This window comes from Kogia breviceps, chromosome 9 (assembly GCF_026419965.1).
Source record: "Kogia breviceps isolate mKogBre1 chromosome 9, mKogBre1 haplotype 1, whole genome shotgun sequence".
Classification (NCBI taxonomy): domain Eukaryota; kingdom Metazoa; phylum Chordata; class Mammalia; order Artiodactyla; family Physeteridae; genus Kogia; species Kogia breviceps.
The window spans coordinates 12513269-12535372 of record NC_081318.1 but is presented as its reverse complement, the minus strand read 5'-3'; the positions used below and the strand labels follow the sequence as shown (position 1 = coordinate 12535372).

General features: G+C 40.0%; 4 protein-coding genes across 4 annotated transcripts in view; all 4 read left to right on the top strand.

Moving 5' to 3' along the window:
- SSBP1 (single stranded DNA binding protein 1) overlaps nt 1-22104 on the top strand; it is a 68294-nt gene that overhangs the window by 20093 nt on the left and 26097 nt on the right. The gene's annotated exons all lie outside the window — the stretch shown is intronic.
- TAS2R3 (taste 2 receptor member 3) lies at nt 1237-6409 on the top strand. The gene is given in 3 exon segments (XM_059074822.1): nt 1237-1246; nt 5458-5541; nt 5544-6409. Coding segments are annotated over 3 exon segments (960 nt in total).
- TAS2R4 (taste 2 receptor member 4) lies at nt 6644-16608 on the top strand. Its single transcript, XM_059074820.2, is given in 5 exon segments — nt 6644-6676; nt 15722-15805; nt 15807-15987; nt 15990-16580; nt 16583-16608. Coding segments are annotated over 5 exon segments (915 nt in total).
- TAS2R5 (taste 2 receptor member 5) lies at nt 20082-21022 on the top strand. Its single transcript, XM_059074819.1, is given in 2 exon segments — nt 20082-20232; nt 20235-21022. Coding segments are annotated over 2 exon segments (939 nt in total).

The window sequence follows — 22104 nt, the reverse complement described above, 5'->3', positions numbered from 1 at the left end:
GTCTGATTCCAGAACCCAGGTCCTTAAACCATTCATTCATATTGACTATCTGGTCCCTCCTCACTTTATTTGTTTCCAACCTGAGGATCAGAAAGATCAAGACATTTGCCTGATGTCACATAATTAGCTTAAAGCATTTCTATGGCAAGGATGCAAGTATCCTAGGTTACTATCTTCTGGGATTTTTTTCCATTTTGCCATAGTGGCAGATCCCTAATTGATAAAATGTGTTATACAGATAAATGAGGAGTAATGTTAAAGGAAGAGAATGGGACCCAGAGGGTTCTCAATAAAACATCTGTTGGTTTGAGGCGCAGCCCATGGTTTGAGAGTTTATAGGGATCATTAGGAACCAGAGCAGATGATGCAGTGTAATCTGAAAGAGGGGATCTAAGATCTTGTCTCTGACATAACATTACTGCTCAAGGCCCCATTTTTTTCCTTGTATTTATTGAGGTGTCATCAATAGGTGATCTTTGAGGTCTTTAGTTAAGGCAATGGATTCTGAAGCCAGAGTGCCTGGGGCAGAATCCTCACTGTACTGATTACTAGCTCTATGGGAATCTCTGAGCCTTAGTTTCCTCCTCCTTAAAAATGGGGACAATAAGAGAACTCACCTCATGTGTTTGAAAATTAAGTGACTTACTCTAGCTACCTGAAAACAGTGCATAGCATGTAATTAAGTATTATGTATGTTTATTATTTTCTTGCTTGGATAGTCTGTGGGTATGTTGGTGGATAAATCATCATCTATTTCGGTAGTGCATGGAATTCCCATTTCTTTACCTTGCCTGCCAGGTGAACTCCCATTTATTTTAAAAAACATCTCAAATGTTATCTCCTCTTTCAAGCCTGTGACTATTCCAGGCAGAATTTGGTCCCTTCTCTGTGCAAACGTGTATTTTGTATCTATCTCGTAAAGCATTGGTCACATCATTATGTAATTTTTTTGTAGATATGTCTCTCTTGCTTTCTAGTCCATGATTTCCTGCACCTGGTACACTTCCTGTCATATAGTAGATGCTCAAGAAATGTTAGATGAATGAGTGGCAGTACAGAAATAAGATTTAATTTCTAGTTGATTTATTTTCCATTATTTTTCCTGAAATCCAACGATATTAGAAAATGAATCTAAAACTTGAGATAAAAGCAAAAATGAAACTTCTGGAAAATTTATTTATTCCATATATATTTATTGAGATTCTACTGTGTTCCAAGGACTGAGCTTAGGGCCAGATGGTATTCGGTGAGTAAAACACCAAAAGGGTGCATTATTAACAAATTACTTGGAGCAACAGGCACCTAACCATAATTGTCCCGGACAAACTGGGAAATATGAACACTCTTCTTATAGGAAATGTATACTACAAAGATGAAAGTCATCCAAAAATAACCCTAGGAGTTCAATCTAGGTTGCCTGGACAACAGGTTATCTGGGAAAAGATAACCTGTTTATCCTTCTTTCACTTCCTTCCCTTATGTGAAGCACTTATGTGTTTCACATAAGCTCAATTCCCACAGAATTGATGACTTTCTCCTTCTAACACTGGGAACTAGAACATCTAAGGTCCCCAGGTGTTGGTCAGCTGGCCTTCCTAGACAAGTCCTGTAATAGCTGGCTTCCCAAATCCATGTTTTCTGGCATTAGGCAGACTGTTTATTTTCCTACTGACAAAGTTGCTTTCACACTTTGGTTACAAGAAGTGAGACGAATAGAGAGGATGAGGTATTTCCGTTGGCATACAGATGTATACTGCTAACCTAACAGTGCCCAGGTCCCTCTGTGTAGTCCTAGGAGGATGAGGAGGAACCATGCTTTCATTTCTGTTGTTGATATAGACGTTTTCTCTTACTCCAATAAAGCCTATTCCTTAACTCAGACCGTGTGATATTATAAAATTTATCTTGAATTCTGTTGCATGCAGAAGGATATTTAGAAGAGATTCTCAGTATACAGTATACTATGAGGAGTTTATATTTTGTGCAGTTGCACTGGGAAGCCAGTGAAGTGTTTTAAGTAGTGGAGTGGAATGATCTAATTTACACTTTAACAGGGTCATTCTTGTGGCTGTATGGGAGAAAAGATTAGAAGTAGAGAAATGGGTTAGGAGGCCATTGAGCAGTTCATATTAAAGATCATGGTAGCTTGGACCACGGTGGAGGCAATGGAAATGGAGAATCATCCATGTTAGCCACATACAGAATGTATTTATGCATGTATAGTTTGAGGGTGGGCTTTTAGGATCCTGATAAGATGCTCACTTAGACTTATTACTGCCCATTGTGCATTCTCCAGGTCAGGACTTTAAGGGACTTGGAAGGCTGCATACCACTTACCATTTTATGTATATTGCTGATCTCTCTGCTTTGTCCACTCAGCTCTACTGATTTCCTTCTGTGTTCTTCAGATTACTGAACTTTGATTGGTATAAATGGATATTATCTATGATGTGTCTTGATGTCAGTACTCCTGACGTTTATCAACACAATTGTCATGCAGATTAGTATCAGAAGCGGGAATGATGCAAAGACCTGGACCATGATGTCTAAGTCCTTGTGGAGAGAGTGTCAAGAATAATGAAGAGTGGAAGATGATCTCAGAATGCCTTGTTAGTCTGCTGATCTGTGTCTTGAAGTGTATTCTCTCAGCTCACTCTCTTCAGGGTCTCCCAACTGAAAAATCTCAGCTACGGCCAGGAGGTCCCCTCCACACAGGTTTCTCTCTCTCCTCTCTCGTTCTCTCTCTCTCTCTCTCTCTCTCTCTCTCTCTCTGAGTGGTATCATGGTATGGTGCCCCACTGTTCCTAGCCCTGAGGTACTGCACTATCTGTTTATGGCTTCCCTGTACTCTGTCCATCATTTTGTAAATAATCCCTTTTTAAAACGCTTCTAGAATTACCCAGTTTATGCAAATTATTTTCTGCCAAGACCCTCACTTATATACTTACTTTGGGCTTTTACTCATGGACATATATACACCACTAAATGTAAAATAGATAGCTAGTGGGAAGCAGCCGCCTAGCACAGGGAGATCAGCTTGGTGCTTTGTGACCACCTAGAGGGGTGGGAGGGAGACGCAAGAGGGAGGACATATGGGGATATATGTATATGTATAGCTGATTCGCTTTGTTATAAAGCAGAAACTAACACACCATTGTAAAGCAATTATACTCCAATAAAGATGTTAAAAAAATTAAAATTAAAAAAAGTTAAATAAAAGAATGAAGGAAAGCAGGTACAAGATCTCTAAGTAGTTTTTCTAGATGTCTGCAGCCTGGGATGCCACAATATCACAGCTCTAGTATTGATCCCGCCAACAAACTGCAGGCTTAATAGAATTGGACTTGGAGTATATTTGGTGGTTATTTGGTTGACCATGGCCAACATACATTTTGGAAGCAGCCATTGTTAATGCTATGGTATTAGTTATAGTATGATGGTTTTAGTATTTATGTTAAGTGATGAGAATGGTTATAACTATGGGCTCATAATTCATATCACTGGTACCTGATGGAATAATAGCAGTGATAATGATGATATTCAACAAAAGTCATTTGGGAAATTGAACTCTGGTCACCAGCTAATGTGGTGTACATGGAAACACACTGTCCTGGGAAGGAATCAAAACATGAGAAAGAAAAATGACCGTTAATTCTAAATTGCTCAATAACAACTTAAGAAAGGGACATGTTCTAATTTTGGAAGGGGTAAAAATAATAGGGGTAGTAAAAAAGTATGATTGAACTGAAATGGTAAGTGAAATGCATTCTGATAATGTTGTATATTCTAAACTTTTTCATCATGGATAATTCTAATACATGGGTAGAGGAATCTTCTTAGTGTATTTCTTCTTATGAGGGGAGGTAAAAGGTGTTATAATGACAAAAATCTGAATCTATAGAACTGAGGCCCTGAGAAAAAACTGAACAGGGTCAGTGGTAGGTTGTAGGCTCAGCCCTACAACTGGTCTAAGGTTCTGTTACAAGACTCCCAGGGACAGCTGGGAACTGGCCCTATTCTAATTCTGTAGCATAGAGTTAAAGAAGCATTTGGGCCAGGTTGTCAAGTTAGCCTGAGAAAGCTGAGGGAAATTAAGGAGGACTGTGTTTATGCCCGAGTGTCTCTACAATGCTCTGTAACCGTAGCAAACACCACATAATGCCAAGACTGATGAGGTTCACTAGCTCAGGTGAGCGGCTCCTTGGCATGTATCCCTCAGTCTGTTACTAGATAATGTTGCTGAACTCTCTGTTTTGTATCTTGATGGCATGGATTTCTTTCTTTACCCTTCAGATCAGAGTTTTCAAACAGTATTTGTAACAACTCTTTGGTAGGTTGTAAAATCAAGCTTGTGATATACAAGCAGCATTGAAAGAAATAGGATAGGATAGAAAATATCAGAATGCCACACATGTAGAAAGGGAAATACGGTTTTGTGAAACCTTTGTGTTCCAGTATTATATACATATATTGGGTTGGCAAAAAATTTTGTTTGGGGTTTTCATGACATCTTATGAAAAACCTGAACGAACTTTTTGGCCAATCCAATATTTAGATTGTGACATGTATATGTATATATACACACATATATATGTTTTATGTATATATATATATAAGACAATATAAAAAGTATTACTGTTGGTTATAATCAAAATCTGTAGGGCACTGTTTTGGTTGGCAGTGAGTGTCTGTGTGTGTTTTCTGTCACCTGAACTATTGCTGACATATCAATACAGTGGTCGTCCTTCTGAAAAAATCCATACTTTGAGTAGCTCATATGTTACCTCATTATTGTTATCATTAAATATTCAGGTAGTTAAGAATTTCCGATGCTATGGCTCACTAGGGAAGAGCTTGTAGCCCCTTCATGTAAGGCATACTCTAAGAGGCACACTTTTAAATTCTAATCCAGGACCATTGACACTGAACCTTTTCTATTTTATGAATGTAAACCTCCCTCCAGGGTGACTGTGATAGTGCCTTATAGTGGAATTCTGGTATTTCGCCCTTCTGTATGTGTCCCTGAGCCCTCCCTCCTGAAGAGTAAGACTTCTCACTCTTCTGAGTGATTCTGTGCGACCCTCTTGGTGACACACGTTTCCATTCTGGGTGGCTCAGAACCCTTCTGCCTTTGAAACTGAGTCCGAATCCTGCATCTTCTTTGTGACTTAGATCTCTTCCTTCTCTGTGTGACACTGGACACTATTTGCATTTTGGCAAAGAGCTTCTGAGTTTAGATCATAGATGGAATGTGACACTCCATGTCGTCTCTGAAGAGGACAGACTAACCTGAAAGAGCAGAGAGGGTTTGCTAAATTGTGCTCCACAACAGACTAAATTGGGCAGAGACAAGCGACAGGTACAGAGAAGCAGCAGGTAGAGGTGATTAACAGAGATTTCAAGTTAGCAAGAGAGTGTTCACCTACAGAAAGAACGAAGATCAGGTCTGCCTAATAGCTGACACGCTGGGACTCACGGAGTGCGGGTTTCTGGTTCTGACTGCCACTCAGATCATTCTGGGAATGCTGGGGAATAGTTTCATGGGTTGGTCAATGGTAGCAGCTGGTTCAGGAACCAGAGAGCCTCTTTGTCTGACTTCGTCATCACTAACCTGAGTCTCTCCAGGATTGTTCTGCTGTGGATTCTCTTGATTGATGGTGTTCTAACGGTGTTCTCTTCCAAACTCCACGATGAATAATTTGCAATCATGCAAATTAGTGATATTTTCTGGACATCTACAAACCATCTGAGCATTTGGCTTGCCACCTGTCTCAGTGTCTTCTACTGCCTGAAAGTTGCCAGTTTCTCCCATCCTACGTTCCTCTGGCTCAAGTGGAGAGTTTCCAGGTTGGTTGTATGGGTGCTGTTCAGTACCCTGCTCTTATCACGTAGCAGTGCCGTCTCTCTGATCCATGAATTTAAGATCTATTCTGTTCTCAGTGGAACTGATGGAACAGGGAATGTGACTGAACCGTTTAGAAAGAAAAGAAATGAATATAAACTGATCCATGTTCTTGGGACTCTGTGGGACCTCCCTCCCTTAATTGTATCTCTAGCTTCCTACTTTCTGCTCATCCTCTCCCTGGGGAGGCATATGCAGCAGATGAAGCAAAACTTTACCAGCTCCAGAGATCCAAGTACTGAGGCCCACAAGACGGCCATTAAATCATCCTTTCCTTCCTCTTTCTCTTCCTACTTTACTTTTCTTTTCAATTTTGACATCCAGTTATTTCTACCAGCACCTGAGGTGATTATGATGACGGGAGAAGTAATTACAGTGTTATATCCTGCTGGCCGCTCATATATTCTCATTCTGGGGAATAATAAGTTGAAGCAGATGTTCATGGAGATGCTTTGGTGTGAGCCTGGTCATCTGAAGCCTGGATCCAAGGAACCCGTTTTTCCATAGAGCATATGCGGGCGCAGGAGAGAGCCTAGGAGTCCTTAGACCTGGTTCAGCATGACGGGGCTCTTCCTGACCCTCCCATGGCACCGCTTCTGTCACATCAGTAGGAGAGACACTACTGCTTCATTCTGTCCCACTCGGGGACACTTCTCATGGCCTCTCCACGTATGGTTGTTTTGGAGAGGGTGAAATAGTCTTTGGAAAGTGTCAGTGTGGTAAAACACTCACTATGTAGACATGGAGTTGTATTTTAATAACTATCAGCTCAACGTAATGAACTGATTATTAACGTTAACTTAAAGTTTATACTGGGCTTCCCTGGTGGCGCAGTGGTTGAGAGTCCGCCTGCTGATGCAGGGGACACAGGTTCGTGCCTTGGTCCGGGAAGATCCCACATGCCGCGGAACAGCTGGGCCTGTGAGCCATGGCCTCTGAGCCTGCGCGTCCGGAGCCTGTGCTCCGCAACAGGAGAGGCCACAACAGTGAGTGGCCCGTGTACCGCAAAAATAAAAAAAAAAAAAATAAAAAAAAAAAAAATTATAAAGTTTATACTGATAACAATGTAGTGATCTAGAGGGGAAAGAGTAAAAGCATTGCAGTCCCACAGACTTGGGTTTGCATTCTGGTTCTGCCTTTTCCATTTTTTTATTAATTACAGAAGTACCCGTTTCAGAATCCTTCTTTTTTAGTGAATTATGAAGACTTTTTTCCAAGACTTTTTGGCCTTAGGTGAGTTACTTTAATTACCTCTCTTCCCCCCTTTTAAAAATGCGGACTGTGATACTGACCTCACAGGGTTTTAGAGATTCATGAGACAATGTGTGCCCTCATTTCAGCACAGTGTATTGTGTCAGCATGCAGTAGATGAAGCTGTTAGTGTAACAGACCGTGAATTGTGTGGCAACAGCAATTCCCACAAGAGACCAGTTTTCACAAATCCATTGGGTAATGACAAGCAGTGGAATGAAAATCAAGACCCTTGGATACTAGGTTCTAATCCAGTCTGGCGGTTAAGTCGTTTTACTTCAATTTCAGTCATCCTTTGCATTCCTTTATCATTTTGCTAAAGTCGATTTTCAAGTCATTTTTAATTTTTTAGTCTGGGCAAAAATCCAAACAGTTTTTTGGTTTGTTTAATTAACCAAGATGCATATCTGCTTTTAAAATTTCAGAGTTTTATTAAAAAAAATAAGCAGTTTTTGTAAGTGTAATCACTTTTATTTTAATAAAATTATGTAGGCATTGATTTCCTTCCTGTCACCGAACAGTGCTGACAAGTCAATGAGAATATTGTTGCTTGAGATCTCAAACTTGTAAACATATTTAGGACACATGGCAATTCTGAATCTGGACTTCTATCACTAATGGGGCTCTCAGGTATAAAGTTTTGGGGCTAAGAATGTGTACCAGACGGCCTGGGTTCGAATCCTGACCCTGCCCTTACAAACTGGGCGACCTTGGGGAAGTTTCTTAACCTCCCTCTATTTCACTTTCCTCATTTGTAAAATGGGAATAGTAATGGTATTTTCTTGATAGGTTGTTGGAAGGAATGAGTGAGTTAACATGTGAAAACTGCTTAGAGCCCCACATGGAATAAATAATCAACAAATACTGCTATTATTATTATTGTTGTTATTTTATGAAGGGGTTACATTCTGACATAGCATGAAAAATCACCATATTACTTGGCATTTTGTCATATGTAACCAAAAATGAATTCTCGGGTTGTTCTGATTTATATATTCATTTTCAAAATTATACGAATAAAATGTCTTTTGGTCTGTATTGTTTGCTTTCAAATTGATACATGCCTCTTGGGGCTGCTAGGAGAATTCCTAATCCTGACATAACTTAAAATTCTCTTTCAAAAAGGTATCTGTTGAAACTTATAAGAATGATTTAATATTCATTCATAATTCACTAAAAATGAAGGATTCTGAAACGAGTACTTCTGTAATTAATAAAAATGTCTGTGTGCTTCTTTTCAGCACAGGGAAGTTTAACCGTGGAATAACCATGCTGTCTCAGCTGGTATCTGCTTTGTTCGCCCTAAATCCTGCTCTTAGATTCATCCTCGCCCACCTGAACACTTGTCCCTACTTCCTGTCACTTTGACAGCTTCTCTACCTAGCCCTGACTTTCTGATTCTTTAGCCCTTACCTGATTTCCTGATTCTGCCTTCTGCTTTGGGTGTGGGGATTTTCTTCTCTTTTGATTGAACATAACATTTTACTAGAGATTTTGGCTTGGCTGTGGTTTGTTTCCTGGTGCCTTTGGCTAACTTCTGAAGGACTCCTCCTCTGACTGAGGAATTTCTACTGAGGCTCCATTGAATCCTACCCCGATGTAATAGATTCAGATGTGGCGCAGTAAACTTTCTCAGGTCACCACTACTGTTCATTCCCCTGGAGCCTGGAATATGGATGGAAAATGGAGAGTTTCCCGAGAGGGAGCCTGTTGTGGTATTCCAGTTGGCTGAGTGCAGAGTTTCCTTCCCTGGGAGTAAATGAAATCAGATTCATAGATGTGGCATTCCCAACCCCTCCTCTGTTTCCGCTTTTAGAGAAATTTGGAGGTGACACATGGAAAAGCTCAGACTTTGTTATGCGACTTTATCAACATGTGGACTGCCCTTAAGCAAAGTCTGGGGTGGGAGTGGGGATATGGGTCTGAGGAGTGGGTGGGTTGCTGAGGAAAGGAGTCTTGTTGCTGGAGGCACACTGAAGGGAAGTTTAGCTATTTTGGAGAGGATATGGTCTTCAATAAATTAACTTTAGTTGCTAAATCCCTTAAGACTTAAATCTAGTTGTTTCATGCACAAAGGACCAGAGCATGACTTGGTTCCCCCACGGTGACCAGGGTCAAAGTATGGGAGTGAGAATTGTCCCCGCATTTGGAGTCCAGTTACATGCTGGAGCTTGTTCCTAAGGCCACGTGTCTGTGCCACGCACATCTGTTCTTCGGTGTATTGCGGGGGGCTTTAGCACAGGAATCAACAGCAACTTATGACAGTACCTCCTGAAACCTTCCAAGTTTCCACCAGGGCCCTCTATGTTCCATGTCTCGTGGAACTACTTGTTTTTGATACTCTCTGACCTCTTAGGCCGAGTTCATAGCTCCTGACACTTAATGAGATTGAACCCCGTAGTTTGGTCCCAGGAGGATTATGAATGGAAAAAAACAAACAGAACCAAAAACCCCCCAAATTACATTCCAACATTTCTTAAACAGTTTCAGTGCTTACCAATGCTCTTTACCTTATACCAATACAATATCCCTGATATTTCCCAGCTGTTGATGAACAGGGCTATCTAGAATATCTGCAAGTTGTGTTTGTGATTTTCTTGATTTGGGATAAGTGGAAAGGAAAGTCAATGTTATTTGTTCATAATCTGTAAGAAGTTCTGTTTTAAGAAAGCAAAAGTGACCTTATAAACTCCAACAAGTGCTGCTGATGCTTGTATATTATTTTCTGGTATTTCTACATTTTGCTGGACTAGAAAAATATATAATGTAGTGGCTAAGAATGTTAGTTCTGGAATCACACATTTGGGTTCAAATCCTGACCCCACCACTTATTAGATGTATGACCTTCGGCAAGTTACTAAACCTCCTTGGACTTCACAGTTTCCTTTGCTATAGAATAGGCATCCTTCATGGGATTGGTGTGAGGATTAAACGTATAGAAAGTGTTTTAGCAACTAAAGCATAGTAAATGCATAACAAATATTAGCTATTAGTATTTTAACCTATCAGGGGTTGAGCTGGAAGTATGTACCTCTTGGAGTCCTACTCTCATGACACTGAATCCGTGAAGTTTATTGTTGCTGATGGTATAAGGGGACATGATATAAGGGAAAGCCTACTGTTTTCAGCCCCCAGGGGATGGTGGGAAGGAGAAGAGGGAGAAAGAAAAGGGATTGCAAGTAGGGTAGTTGAGAGTCCTGGTTTTCCTCCTCTTTGAGGACTGGCTGAAAGCTCCCTGTTTGCAGTCAGTAGGAACAAAGCACAGGCACAGACTCAACCTTGAATGCTGGCAGGGCTAGCAGCAACCAAGGGACAAGGCCTCTCCCTGGAAGCCCAAGGAGACAAGGACACTGAAGGAGAGGACATGACACTTCTCTGCCATCAATGTGGTGTAGTTAATCTCAACCCTCTCCCTGGACACACCTGGACCCTAATTAAAGGAGAGAAGCACGGCATGGGGAGGATGTCTCAGAGGTTTTTATTTTTAAAACTGTAGAAAATGAACATTTTTCTGAAGATATTCTTTGCATTATCCCATTGGATTAAACTCTTCTCTCAACCACAGGTGGAGACTCAGGAGAAAAACTCTAATACTTTTGAACCTTTTTTTTTTTTAACATCTTTATTGGAGTATAACTGTTTTACAATGGTGTGTTAGTTTCTGCTTTACAACAAAGTGAATCAGTTATACATATGTTCCCATATCTCTTCCCTCTTGGTTCTCCCTCCCTCCCACCCTCCCTATCCCACCCCTCTAGGTGGTCAGTCACAAAGCACCGAGCTGATCTCCCTGTGCTATGCGGCAGCTTCCCACTAGCTATCTAATTTACATTTCGTAGTGTATATATGTCCAGGCCACTCCCTCACTTCGTCACATCTTACCCTTCCCCCTCCCCATATCCTCAAGTCCATGCTCTAGTAGGTCTGTGTTTTATTCCTGTCCTACCACTAATCTCTTCATGACATTTTTTTTCTTAGATTCCATATATATGTGTTAGCATATGGTATTTGTTTTTCTCCTTCTGACTTACTTCACTCTGTATGACAGACTCCAGGTCCATCCACCTCACTACAAATAACTCAATTTCGCTTCTTTTTATGGCTGAGTAATATTCCATTGTATATATGTGCCACATCTTCTTTATCCATTCATCTGTTGATGGACACTTAGGTTGCTTCCATGTCCTGGCTATCGTAAATAGAGCTGCAATGAACATTGTGGTACATGACTCTTTTTGAATTATGGTTTTCTCAGGGTATATGCCCAGTAGTGGGATTGCAGGGTCATATGGTAGTTCTATTTGTAGTTTTTTAAGGATCCTCCATACTGTTCTCCATAGTGGCTGTATCAATTTACATTCCCACCAGCAGTGCAAGAGTGTTCCCTTTTCTCCACACCGTCTCCAGCATTTATTGTTTGCAGATTTTTTGATGATGGCCATTCTGACTGGTGTGAGATGATATCTCATTATAATTTTGATTTGCATTTCTCTAATGATTAATGATGTTGAGCATTCTTTCATGTGTTTGTTGGCAATCGGTATATCTTCTTTGGAGAAATGTCTATTTAATTCTTCTGCCCATTTTTTTTTTTTTTTTCTAACATCTTTATTTGGGTATAACTGTTTTACAATAGTGGGTTAGTTTCTCCTTTACAACAAAGTGAATCAGTTATACATATACATATGTTCCCATAACTCTTCCCTCTTTTGTCACCCTCCCTCCCACCCTCCCTATCCCACCCCTCTAGGTGGTCACTAAGTACAGAGGTGAACTCCCTGTGCTATGCTGTAGCTTCCCACTAGCTATCTAATTTACATTTGGTAGTGTGTATATGTCCCTGCCACTCTCTCACATCGTCACAGCTTACCCTTCCCCCTCCCCATATCCTCAAGTCCATGCTCTAGTAGGTCTGTGTTTTATTCCCTCCTACCACTAATCTCTTCATGACATTTTTTTTTTTAGATTCCATATATATGTGTTAGCATACGGTATTTGTTTTTGTCCTTCTGACTTACTTCACTCTGTATGACAGATTCCAGGTCTATCCACCTCATTACAAATAACTCAGTTTCATTTCTTTTTATGGCTGAGTAATATTCCATTGTATATATGTGCCACATCTTCCTTATCCATTCATCTGTTGATGGACACTTAGGTTGCTTCCATGTCCTGGCTATCGTAAATAGAGCTGCAATGAACATTGTGGTACATGACTCTTTTTGAATTATGGTTTTCTCAGGGTATATGCCCAGTAGTGGGATTGCAGGGTCATATGGTAGTTCTATTTGTAGTTTTTTAAGGATCCTCCATACTGTTCTCCATAGTGGCTGTATCAATTTACATTCCCACCAGCAGTGCAAGAGTGTTCCCTTTTCTCCACACCGTCTCCAGCATTTATTGTTTGCAGATTTTTTGATGATGGCCATTCTGACTGGTGTGAGATGATATCTCATTATAATTTTGATTTGCATTTCTCTAATGATTAATGATGTTGAGCATTCTTTCATGTGTTTGTTGGCAATCGGTATATCTTCTTTGGAGAAATGTCTATTTAATTCTTCTGCCCATTTTTGATTGGGTTGTTTGGTTTTTTGTTATTGAGCTACATGAGTTGCTTATAAATTTTGGATATTAATCCTTTGTTAGTTGCTTCATTTGCAAATATTTTCTCCCATTCTGAGGGTTGTCTTTTGATCTTGTTTATGGTTTCCTTTGCTCTGCAAAAGCTTTTAAGTTTCATTAGGTCCCATTTGTTTATTTTTGTTTTTATTTCCCTTTCTCTAGGAGGTGGGTCAAAAAGGATCTTGCTGTGATTTATGTCATAGAGCGTTCTGCCTATGTTTTCCTCTAAGAGTTTTATACTCTCTGGCCTTACATTTAGGTCTTTAATCCTGTCTCAGGTATTTTTTAATTTCCTCTTTGATTTTTTCATTGACTCTTTTTTTTAAAAAAAATTTTTATTTATTTATTTGGCTGTGCTGGGTCTTAGTTGTGGCATGTGGGATCTTTAGTTGCAGCATGCGGGATCTAGTTCCCTGACCAGGGATTGAACCTGGGCCCCCTGCATTGGGAGCACAGAGCCTTAGCCACTGGACCACCAGGGAAGTCCCCCATTGGTTTTTTAGTAGCATGTTGTTTAGTCTCTATGTAATCATTTTTTTTTTCTCATTTTTCTTTCTGTGGTTGATTTCCAGTTTCATGACGTGTGGTCAGAAAAGATGTTTGAAATAATTTCTATCCTCTTAAATTTGTTGAGGCTTGTTTTGTGTCCTACTGTGTAGTGTATCCTAGAGAATGTTCTATGTGCACTTGAAAAGAATGTGTATTCTGTTTCTTTTGAATGTAATGTCCTGAAAATATCAATTTAGTCTAACTGTTCTGTTGTGTCATTTAACATCTCTGTTGCCTTATTGATTTTCTGTCTAGAAGATCTGTCCATTGATATGAGTGGGGTGTTAAAGTCTCCCACTGTTATTGTATTCCTATCAGTTTCTCCCTTTATGTCTGTTAGCATTCGTCTTATGTGTTTAGCTGTTCCTATATTGGGTGCATATATATTAACGAATGTAATATCCTCCTCTTGTGTTGATCTTTTTATCATTGTATAGTGTCTTTCTTTCTCTTTCTTCATGTCCTTGGTTTTAAAGCCTATTTTGTCTGATATGAGTATTGCAACCCCCTTTTATTGCCATTTTCATCTGCATGAACTATCTTCTTCTATCCCCTCACTTTCAATCTATCTGTGTCCTTTGCCCTAAAGTAGGTCTCTTGTAGGCAGCATATTGTAGGCTCTTGTTTTATTATCAAATCTGCCATTCTCTGTCTTTTGATTGGAGTATTTAGTCCATTGCCATTTGAGTAATTATTGATAGATAATTATTGGCATTTTAAACCTTGTTTTGCAGTTGATTTTATATTTCTTCTTTGTTCCTTTTTTTTGTTTTTCCTTTTGTATTTTGAAGTTTTTCTTTGTATTATGCTTGAGTTCTCTTCTTTTTGGTTTTTGTGAATCCATTGTATGTTTTTGATTTGTAACCACAAACTCTGGTTTTCAAGTATGGAACATTTAATTCTTATATCTTACTCCATATTGTTTATTCTGTTTAAATATGGTAGTTATAGTATTTTAACTTAATTACTTTAATGTAGTAATCTATTTTGTAGATAGTTAAGTAGAAATATGTGCTCTGATATAATCTTTCCTTAACTGTTGCCTTGCTTATTCACTCTGTCTTACCTGTTTGGTCTGGGCGTGCCTCTTGTCAATGCCCATTAGTTTTGTACAGAAAGCTAGGTTCTAGATCAGGGAGTTCCTCCAGCCCTGCCTTCCTGTCATCTTTCTTAAAGAGCATCAGGAATTTATTCTCCTCTTCTGGACCTGGTAATTTTCATATCTTAGCTCCTTCTTATTATCTGTTCCTATTTGGATTTGGTAATAGGACTTCGTATGCATTACCTTGATGCTCGTTTGGTAACCTACATGTGGCTGCATCCAGGATTGTTCCTTGGCTTCACCCAGCTGCTGGAGTAGGTAAGAGTTATCATACTCTTGCACTCACTCAAGGTCTTTGAGAATAGAACTTGCCAGGCATATTGTGCCCTTTACTACCTAAGAAACTACAGAGAAATCGGGCAATGATATGACTATCTATTTTGCCCACAAAACTATAACTAAAACATTACTGTGTATCTAGTACCGGAATACTTTGATTGGCAGTTAAATGCCTGAGAGAAAATAGCCACATGTGTTCTAAGCATAAACCAGGTCTATAAAGGAAACACATGAAATGGCTGACATTTCTTTTCCAAGAAAAAGCAGATCACAGCAAATTATTATGACACAAATCTATATAGGTACCTGGGGAATAAATGAAAGTAAAAGAATCATCATGAAAGGGTGAAACTAGTTGAAAAAGGCTTTCTCCAGGAGGTGTGGGGTTCTTGAACTTAATCTATTAGATAACTGTAAATTGCTATAGATGCTAAGGGATGAAAGAGTAAAATAGGCATGGCCAGAATGACAGATGGAGAAAATGGTTGCAACATCAACAGATGAGAGGAGAGAGAGAGAAGATGGATTTCGGTAATCTGTGCTTTTGTGGTTGGGGAGGTGGATGGGTAGGAGGGAGGCATGAGAATTCCCACCATATTCTGGAGTTGCTATTAAGAAAAGCTGCGTTCATTGTGAAACAGTGAAACAAACATGCTGGACTGGAACTCAGTCGTTTGATTTTGAAATCCTTGGAGCCTGCCATAATTCCTTCCTCTAGCTTTCCTTCTCTTGGAGAAGTGGACTCCTGGGTTCACCTCAGCTGTTTTAATTAGGCATTTCTAGGGAAAACAGGATATGAATGAAGAAATAGTAATGCAATCCTTGGAAGATTTGCATCTCAGTAAAGCAGCTGGCTCTTAGACCACTGCTTGCTCATTTGCCACACTGGGGAAAATAAAAGGAAATATCTTTCCTGGCTTGGTACTGGTGCCTACTTGTACCTTTCAATATTTTTCCTGCTCCCAGCATCAACACTGCAACTGCTGAATCCTCAGTGACTAAAGACACTTCAGACATTCTTTTCTTTTTCTGTTATTGTCTCAGTGATTTTGACTTTTGTAGGACTCATCGTGAATCTGTTTATTGTAGTAGTCAGTTAACAATACTTGGGTCAAAAGCCACAGAATCTCCTCTTCTGATAGGCTCCTGTTCAGCTTAGGCATCACCAGATTTCTTATACTGGGACTGAATGCTGTTTTCTTCATCTCCACAAATATGGAAAGGTCAGTCTACATATCCTTTTTTTTTTTTTTCCTGTCATGTTGGATGTTTTTGGACTCTTAATAGTCTGGTTTGTAACCTTGTTCCAAGCCTTGTACTGTGTGAAGATTGCTAAGTACCAACACCCACTGTTTCTCCTGCTGAAACAAAATCTCTCCCCCAAGGTGCCCTGGCTGCTGCTGATCTGTATGCTGACTTCTGTCCTCACCACTCTCCTGTATGTTGTGCTCAGACAGAAAGCACTCCCTTCTGAATTTGTGGCTGGGAGAAATGGCACAGTATTTGACATCAGTGAGGGAATCTTGTCTTTGGTGACCCCTTTGGTCTTGAGCTCATTTCTCCAATTCATCATTAATGTGACTTCTGCTTCTTTGTTAATCAGTTCATTGAGGAGACGTATACAGACGATGCCGAGAAATGCCACTGTTCTCTGGAATCCCCAGACTGAGGCTCATGTGGGTGCTCTGAAGCTGATGATACATTTCCTCATACTCTGCATTCTGTACTCAGTTGCTGCCCTGCTCCCTTATCTCCCTTCTTCTGTAGGGTCGGGTTTGGGAGCCAAGTGCATTTATATGATCATTTCCACCGTTTACCCTTCACGACATTCTGTTCTCATGATTCTCACACGTCCTAAACTGAAAACAAAGCATAGCAGATTCTTTGTTTCAATAAATAGTGGAATTTCAGTAATAAATGGTGGCTAGAGTCACCTCACGGGGAGCAAGATTTTGTCGGCGGTTTTCCCAGCTGTCTGAGGAATTCATTTTTGGAATTGCTGATCTGACTCCCTAGGCCTTTAAGTGCCTGTATTTCAACTCATTCTACAATATATTTTTGCTAATATTTTAAAATAGGCACTTTCTATAAGAAGCTTGTTTGAAGCATTGCTTATCATGTATTTTGCATGGGCATTGCATACCTGGATCATGGAGCTCACCACACTGTTCCATGGCTACTGAAGTTTAATGGGAAGTTCTCCCAAATTAAGCGATACATTAGAGGTCACATCATTAGTTAAAATTTCTGAGGTTTAGCTGAGGAGCCCTGGGTAAGAGATCAGCAGTGGGTAAATGGTCATCCAGAGCCACTAGACTGGCTTAAAGCATGGCAAGAGGGTGCAGAGAGAAAAAGAGGAAAGGAAAGTTGCAGAGAGAAAAGGGAGTGTAGAGAAATGTCAAAGGAAATAGGTGTACATTGTGTCAGATGCATAGAAAAAGGGTCCTCAACTTGCTGAGGGACAGTAAGTGAGGTATTACTACCAAGAAACTCTAGGACTGAATTTCTGGGTTTGTTCTGGAAAGAAGGGAAGGGCCAGAGTTGATGAATGGAGGGAAGTGGTTAGGATTGAAGAAGCCCAGTCCAGGATGGTTTCAAATCCAGGGAGCCAAATTCAAAAGCATGTGCCAAAAAGTGAAATTAACACAATCTGAGTGCCACTTTACAAAAGATTGTACCCCTCATATGATATGGAATTCAGTACAAAGCCGAGAGGAGTCATTGGACTGGTGGTGGGAACACCTGACTTTTGGTGAATTTATGTCATCTCTGTGTGAATTTATGCACTGAGATATATGGGCACTGCACAGTTCTCCAAAATGCTGGGATTTTTGTTTATTTATTTGGAACAGCAGGACTATGGCTACAGAGGAATAGGAATCTGAAGATGGAATATTGATGTTTTGAAATGGGAATTGGGAAATAATAATTTATATAGTTTTTTTGGTGTTTATAGGATATGTAATACTTATACATCACAAAATAAATAATCTTATTAAAATAACATTCTCTTTACTGAAAAAGACCCCAAGAAATCTCCGAATTTTACCATTTACCTGATACTTCTCATTCCAGCCACCAGAATCCTGACTACAGTATTCAGTAAAGAACCAATATTTTATACTACAAAACCTGGAGGTATTCATCATGTTAGAATCTGAATATTAGGAGATAAAAGGATTGCTGAGAGCGATTAAATGTACACAATGACATGAGAACTCTAAATGAATAGTAGAAGCCCTCATGGACCCCAGTATCTGTTCTTTTGCCCCTCTCTTAAATAGTTAATGGAATTTTTAGCTACCTGGAGTTTTTGGCAGCTAATTACATTTTACAGCTTTCTCTTATAAGTAGGTATTGCCGTGATTTCTAGGTGGCGCCCCCAGAACAGGTATATGCATTGTCTTCTTTTCCCTTCTCCTCTTCCTATGGGCTGGAATGCCGATGTAATGATTGGCCATCTTGCACCACACAGATGAGGTGACTGCATGGGGATAGTGGAGCAGTTATGTCTCCTAGAGTTGGCTGTATGGTTCCTGGAGCTGCCATACCTTAACTCCAGGACCGTTCATGAAAAATAAACATCTCCATTCTTTCCAACTCTGTAGTTTGGTGTTTCTATTGCCTTTTACTCAAATAATTTATGCTATACCATAGATATGTACAGTGGTGTATATCTGTATGATGAAGTAGTGTGTATTTAGCATTTTACAGTCAAAGAACACTTTTATGTGACTTGATAAAATACTTATTACTACTAAGTGAAATAAAAATAAAAACATGTATATGCAAAGAAAATTGAAAACAGCAATTATTTTTAGGTAGAAAGTTTTGAGTAATTTTTTTCCCATTTTCCAAATTTTCTATGATGAACATATATCTCTTTTGTAATCAGAAAAAAACACATACTTTAAAATATTGACAGTAAGTACCTGTCTATCTGTCTGAATGATCTATGGGGTCTTCTGATGTCAAACTCCTATTTCTCCTCACTAAGAAAGGCTGAGTGAATAACCATTCTTCTGGTTTGTCTGGATTCTTTTTCTAGTATTGACAAAGTTCTACTAATTCATTTCTTTTCTTTCTTTTTTTTTTTTTTTTGTGGTTCGCGGGCCTCTCACTGTTGTGGCCTCTCCTGTTGCGGAGCACAGGCTCCAGACACGCAGGCTCAGTGGCCATGGCTCACGGGCCCAGCTGCTCCGCAGCATGTGGGATCTTCCCGGACTGGGGCACAAACCCGTGTCCCTTGCATCGGCAGGCGGACTCTCAACCACTGCGCCACCAGGGAAGCCCTGCTAATTCATTTCTTGATTGTCTTATATTTTATTTCCCATTTGGACTGGATGTGTTATTTTTGTATTAGGACTGTTTTGCTGTTTGAAGAAGATCTTGAGTCTTTGCTTAGACACTTGCCTAAAGTCCTTCTTGGGCACAGATTTTTAGCAATGCTGTCCAACCCCTGCTCAAGGATTATTCAGGGTATGTACACCAAAGGGTGGGAACCTTGGGGGCCATCTTAGAATTCAGCCTCCCATAAACACATTTGCATTTGGCTGGTCCCAAGCAAGATGGAATCTGAACAGTAAATGAAGCACTTTTCCTATATTTCTTGATTACTCTGCTAGTCTTTTTCACTTCTTTGAGCTCATCTCCTTCCTCTAAGACCTTGATGTGACCTATATGCTAAGTCAAGTGTGTGTGTGGATAATTGATCATAAAGGGCAGATGATCTCAAAGATCCTGATTAACAGTAATGGCTCCTTTACCCGACCTCCTATATTTTTTATTATTTGGCACTTAAAATATGTTTTGGTTCTCTGATGGTTTTCTTTCCCCAAACTTCCCCTACTTCTCTCTTTAATAATGAAATATATTTTTAATTTCTGACTTTATTCAGCTTTCATGCTTATATGTTCAAAGTTTTTATGAAAATAAATTTTCTTTTTTATATGAATGAGCTCACATCTGGCACTGTAAAGAACCTAAGACTGTTTTGGTCTTTCTTACTGAGAGATCTTATTATATTATGTGTTGGTATCTAGATGTTAGCCCATGACCCTTGAGAAGGAGAGTTGGTGTCTTTGATACGTTTCAAATCTCTAGTCTCAGAGTTTGTTCAGGGTTCATTCATGTGGATGCAAATATAGAGGGGTTTATAACTTCTAAACTCTCTGTTCCTGTTCACAGCTGTTCAGTCTGTGCTTGAGGACAGGTTACAGAAGGGTAAGACCAAATTCAGATTTTGTGATATGAAAATTTACTGTGAGTGTTGTATCCTCTTCAGGGAGTCTGCAGTTTAGCCAGGAGCCGTGCACATTTATCGGCACTGAAGCAGAGCACCTCCTGAGATGGCAGTGAGAGACTTCCCCAGCCATGCTGACTGCTGTCCTAGGACTGTTGATGCTGGTAGCAGTGGCTGAATTTCTCATTGGCCTGGTTGGAAATGGAGTCCTCGTGGTCTGGAGTTTTGGAAAATAGCTTAGAAAATTCAAGGGGTCCTCATATAACCTCATTGTCCTGGGCCTGGCTGTCGATTTCTTCGGCAGTGGTTGATTATGGACTTAAGTCTGTTTCCACTTTTCCAGAGCAGCCATTGGCTTTGCTATCTCAATGTCTTCTGGGTCTTAGGAAGCCAGACCAGTCTGTGGTTTGCCACTTCGCTCAGTGTCTTCTACTGCAGGAAGATCATGACCTTTGAACACCCTGTGTACCTGTGGCTGAAGCAGAGGGCCTGTTGCCTGAGTCACTGGTGCCTTCTGGTCTACTTCCTGATCAGTGTGTTACTTACAGTCCAGGGTAGCTTAGAGTTCTCCGATCCTTCCCAAGGGAACAGCAGCATTTTATACCCCCCTTCAAACTGGCACCGTCTGTATATAGTATGGCTCAACACAGGAAGTATAATGCCTTTCATGGTGTTGCTTATTTCCTCTGGGATGCTGATTGTCTCTTTGTGTAGACACCACAGGAAGATGAAAGTCCACACAGCCGGCAGGAGAGGTGTTCAGGCCAAGGCTCACATCACTGTCCTGAAGTCCTTGGGCTGTTTCCCTATACTTTACATAGTTTACATCCTGGCCAGCCCCTTCTCCATCACCTCCAAGTCTTTTCCTGCTGATCTCACCGCTCTCTTCATCTCTCAGACACTCATGGCTGCCTACCCTTCTCTTCATTCTGTCGTATTGATCATGGGGAATCCCAGGACGAAGCAGACTTGTCAGAGAATCCTGTGGAAGACAGTATATACTTGGAGGGAAAGGAGTGGTCAGGAGACTGTTTTGAGACACTTTTTTGATAGCTCTCCAAAAGGGGGCTGACTTTTACATATTTAAAATTTTTCCTTCTTTTTTAAAAAAAAATTTTATTTTATATTAGAGTATAGTTGGTTAACAATGTTATGTTAGTTTCGGGTGTAGAGCAGAGGGATTCAGTTATACACAGACATGTATCTATTCTTTTTCAGATTCTTTTCCCATTTAGATTATCACAGAGTATTGAGCAGAGTTCCCTGTGCTCTACAGTAGGTCCTTATTGGTTATCTAGTTTAAATATAGCAGTGTGTACATATCAATCCCAAACCCCCAATCTGTCCCTCCCCCCAACCCTCCCACCCACACCAGTAACCATAAGTTTGTTCTCTATGTCTGTGAGTCTGTTTCTGTTTCGTAAATAAGTTTGTTTGTATGTATCATTTTTTCTTTTAGATTCCACATATAAGTGGTATCATATGATATTTGTCTTTCTCTGTCTGACTTATTTCACTTAGTATGATACTTTCCAGGTCCATCCATGTTGCTGCTAATGGTATTATTTCATTCTTTTTTAAAAAAGAATTTTTATTGGAGTATAGTTGATTTACAATGTTATGCTAGTTTCAGGTGTACAGCAAAGTGAATCAGTTATAGATATACATATATCCACTCTTTTTTAGATTCTTTTCCCATGTAGGGTATTACAGAGTATCGGGTAGATTTCTCTGTGCTATACAGTAGGTTCTTATTAGTTATCTCTCTTTTATATAGTAGTGTGTGTATTTCATTCTTTTTAATGGCTGAGTAAAAGTTTTCCTTCTTTAACACTGTATCAATAAATGGGCAATAGAAAATGCGGAATAAAAATCAATACTGGGGGCTTCCCTGGTGGCGCAGTGGTTGAGAATCCGCCTGCCGATGCAGGAGACACGGGTTCGTGCCCTGGTCCGGGAGGATCCCACATGCCGCGGAGCAACTGAGCCCGTGAGCCATGGCCGCTGGGCCTGTGCGTCCGGAGCCTGTGCTCCGCAACGGGAGAGGCCACAACAGTGAGAGGCCCGCATACCGCAAAAAAAAAAAAAAAAAAAAAAAAAAATCAATACTGTTTCTCTTTTCACAATGCAAAGTACATTATTTTAATGTATGAT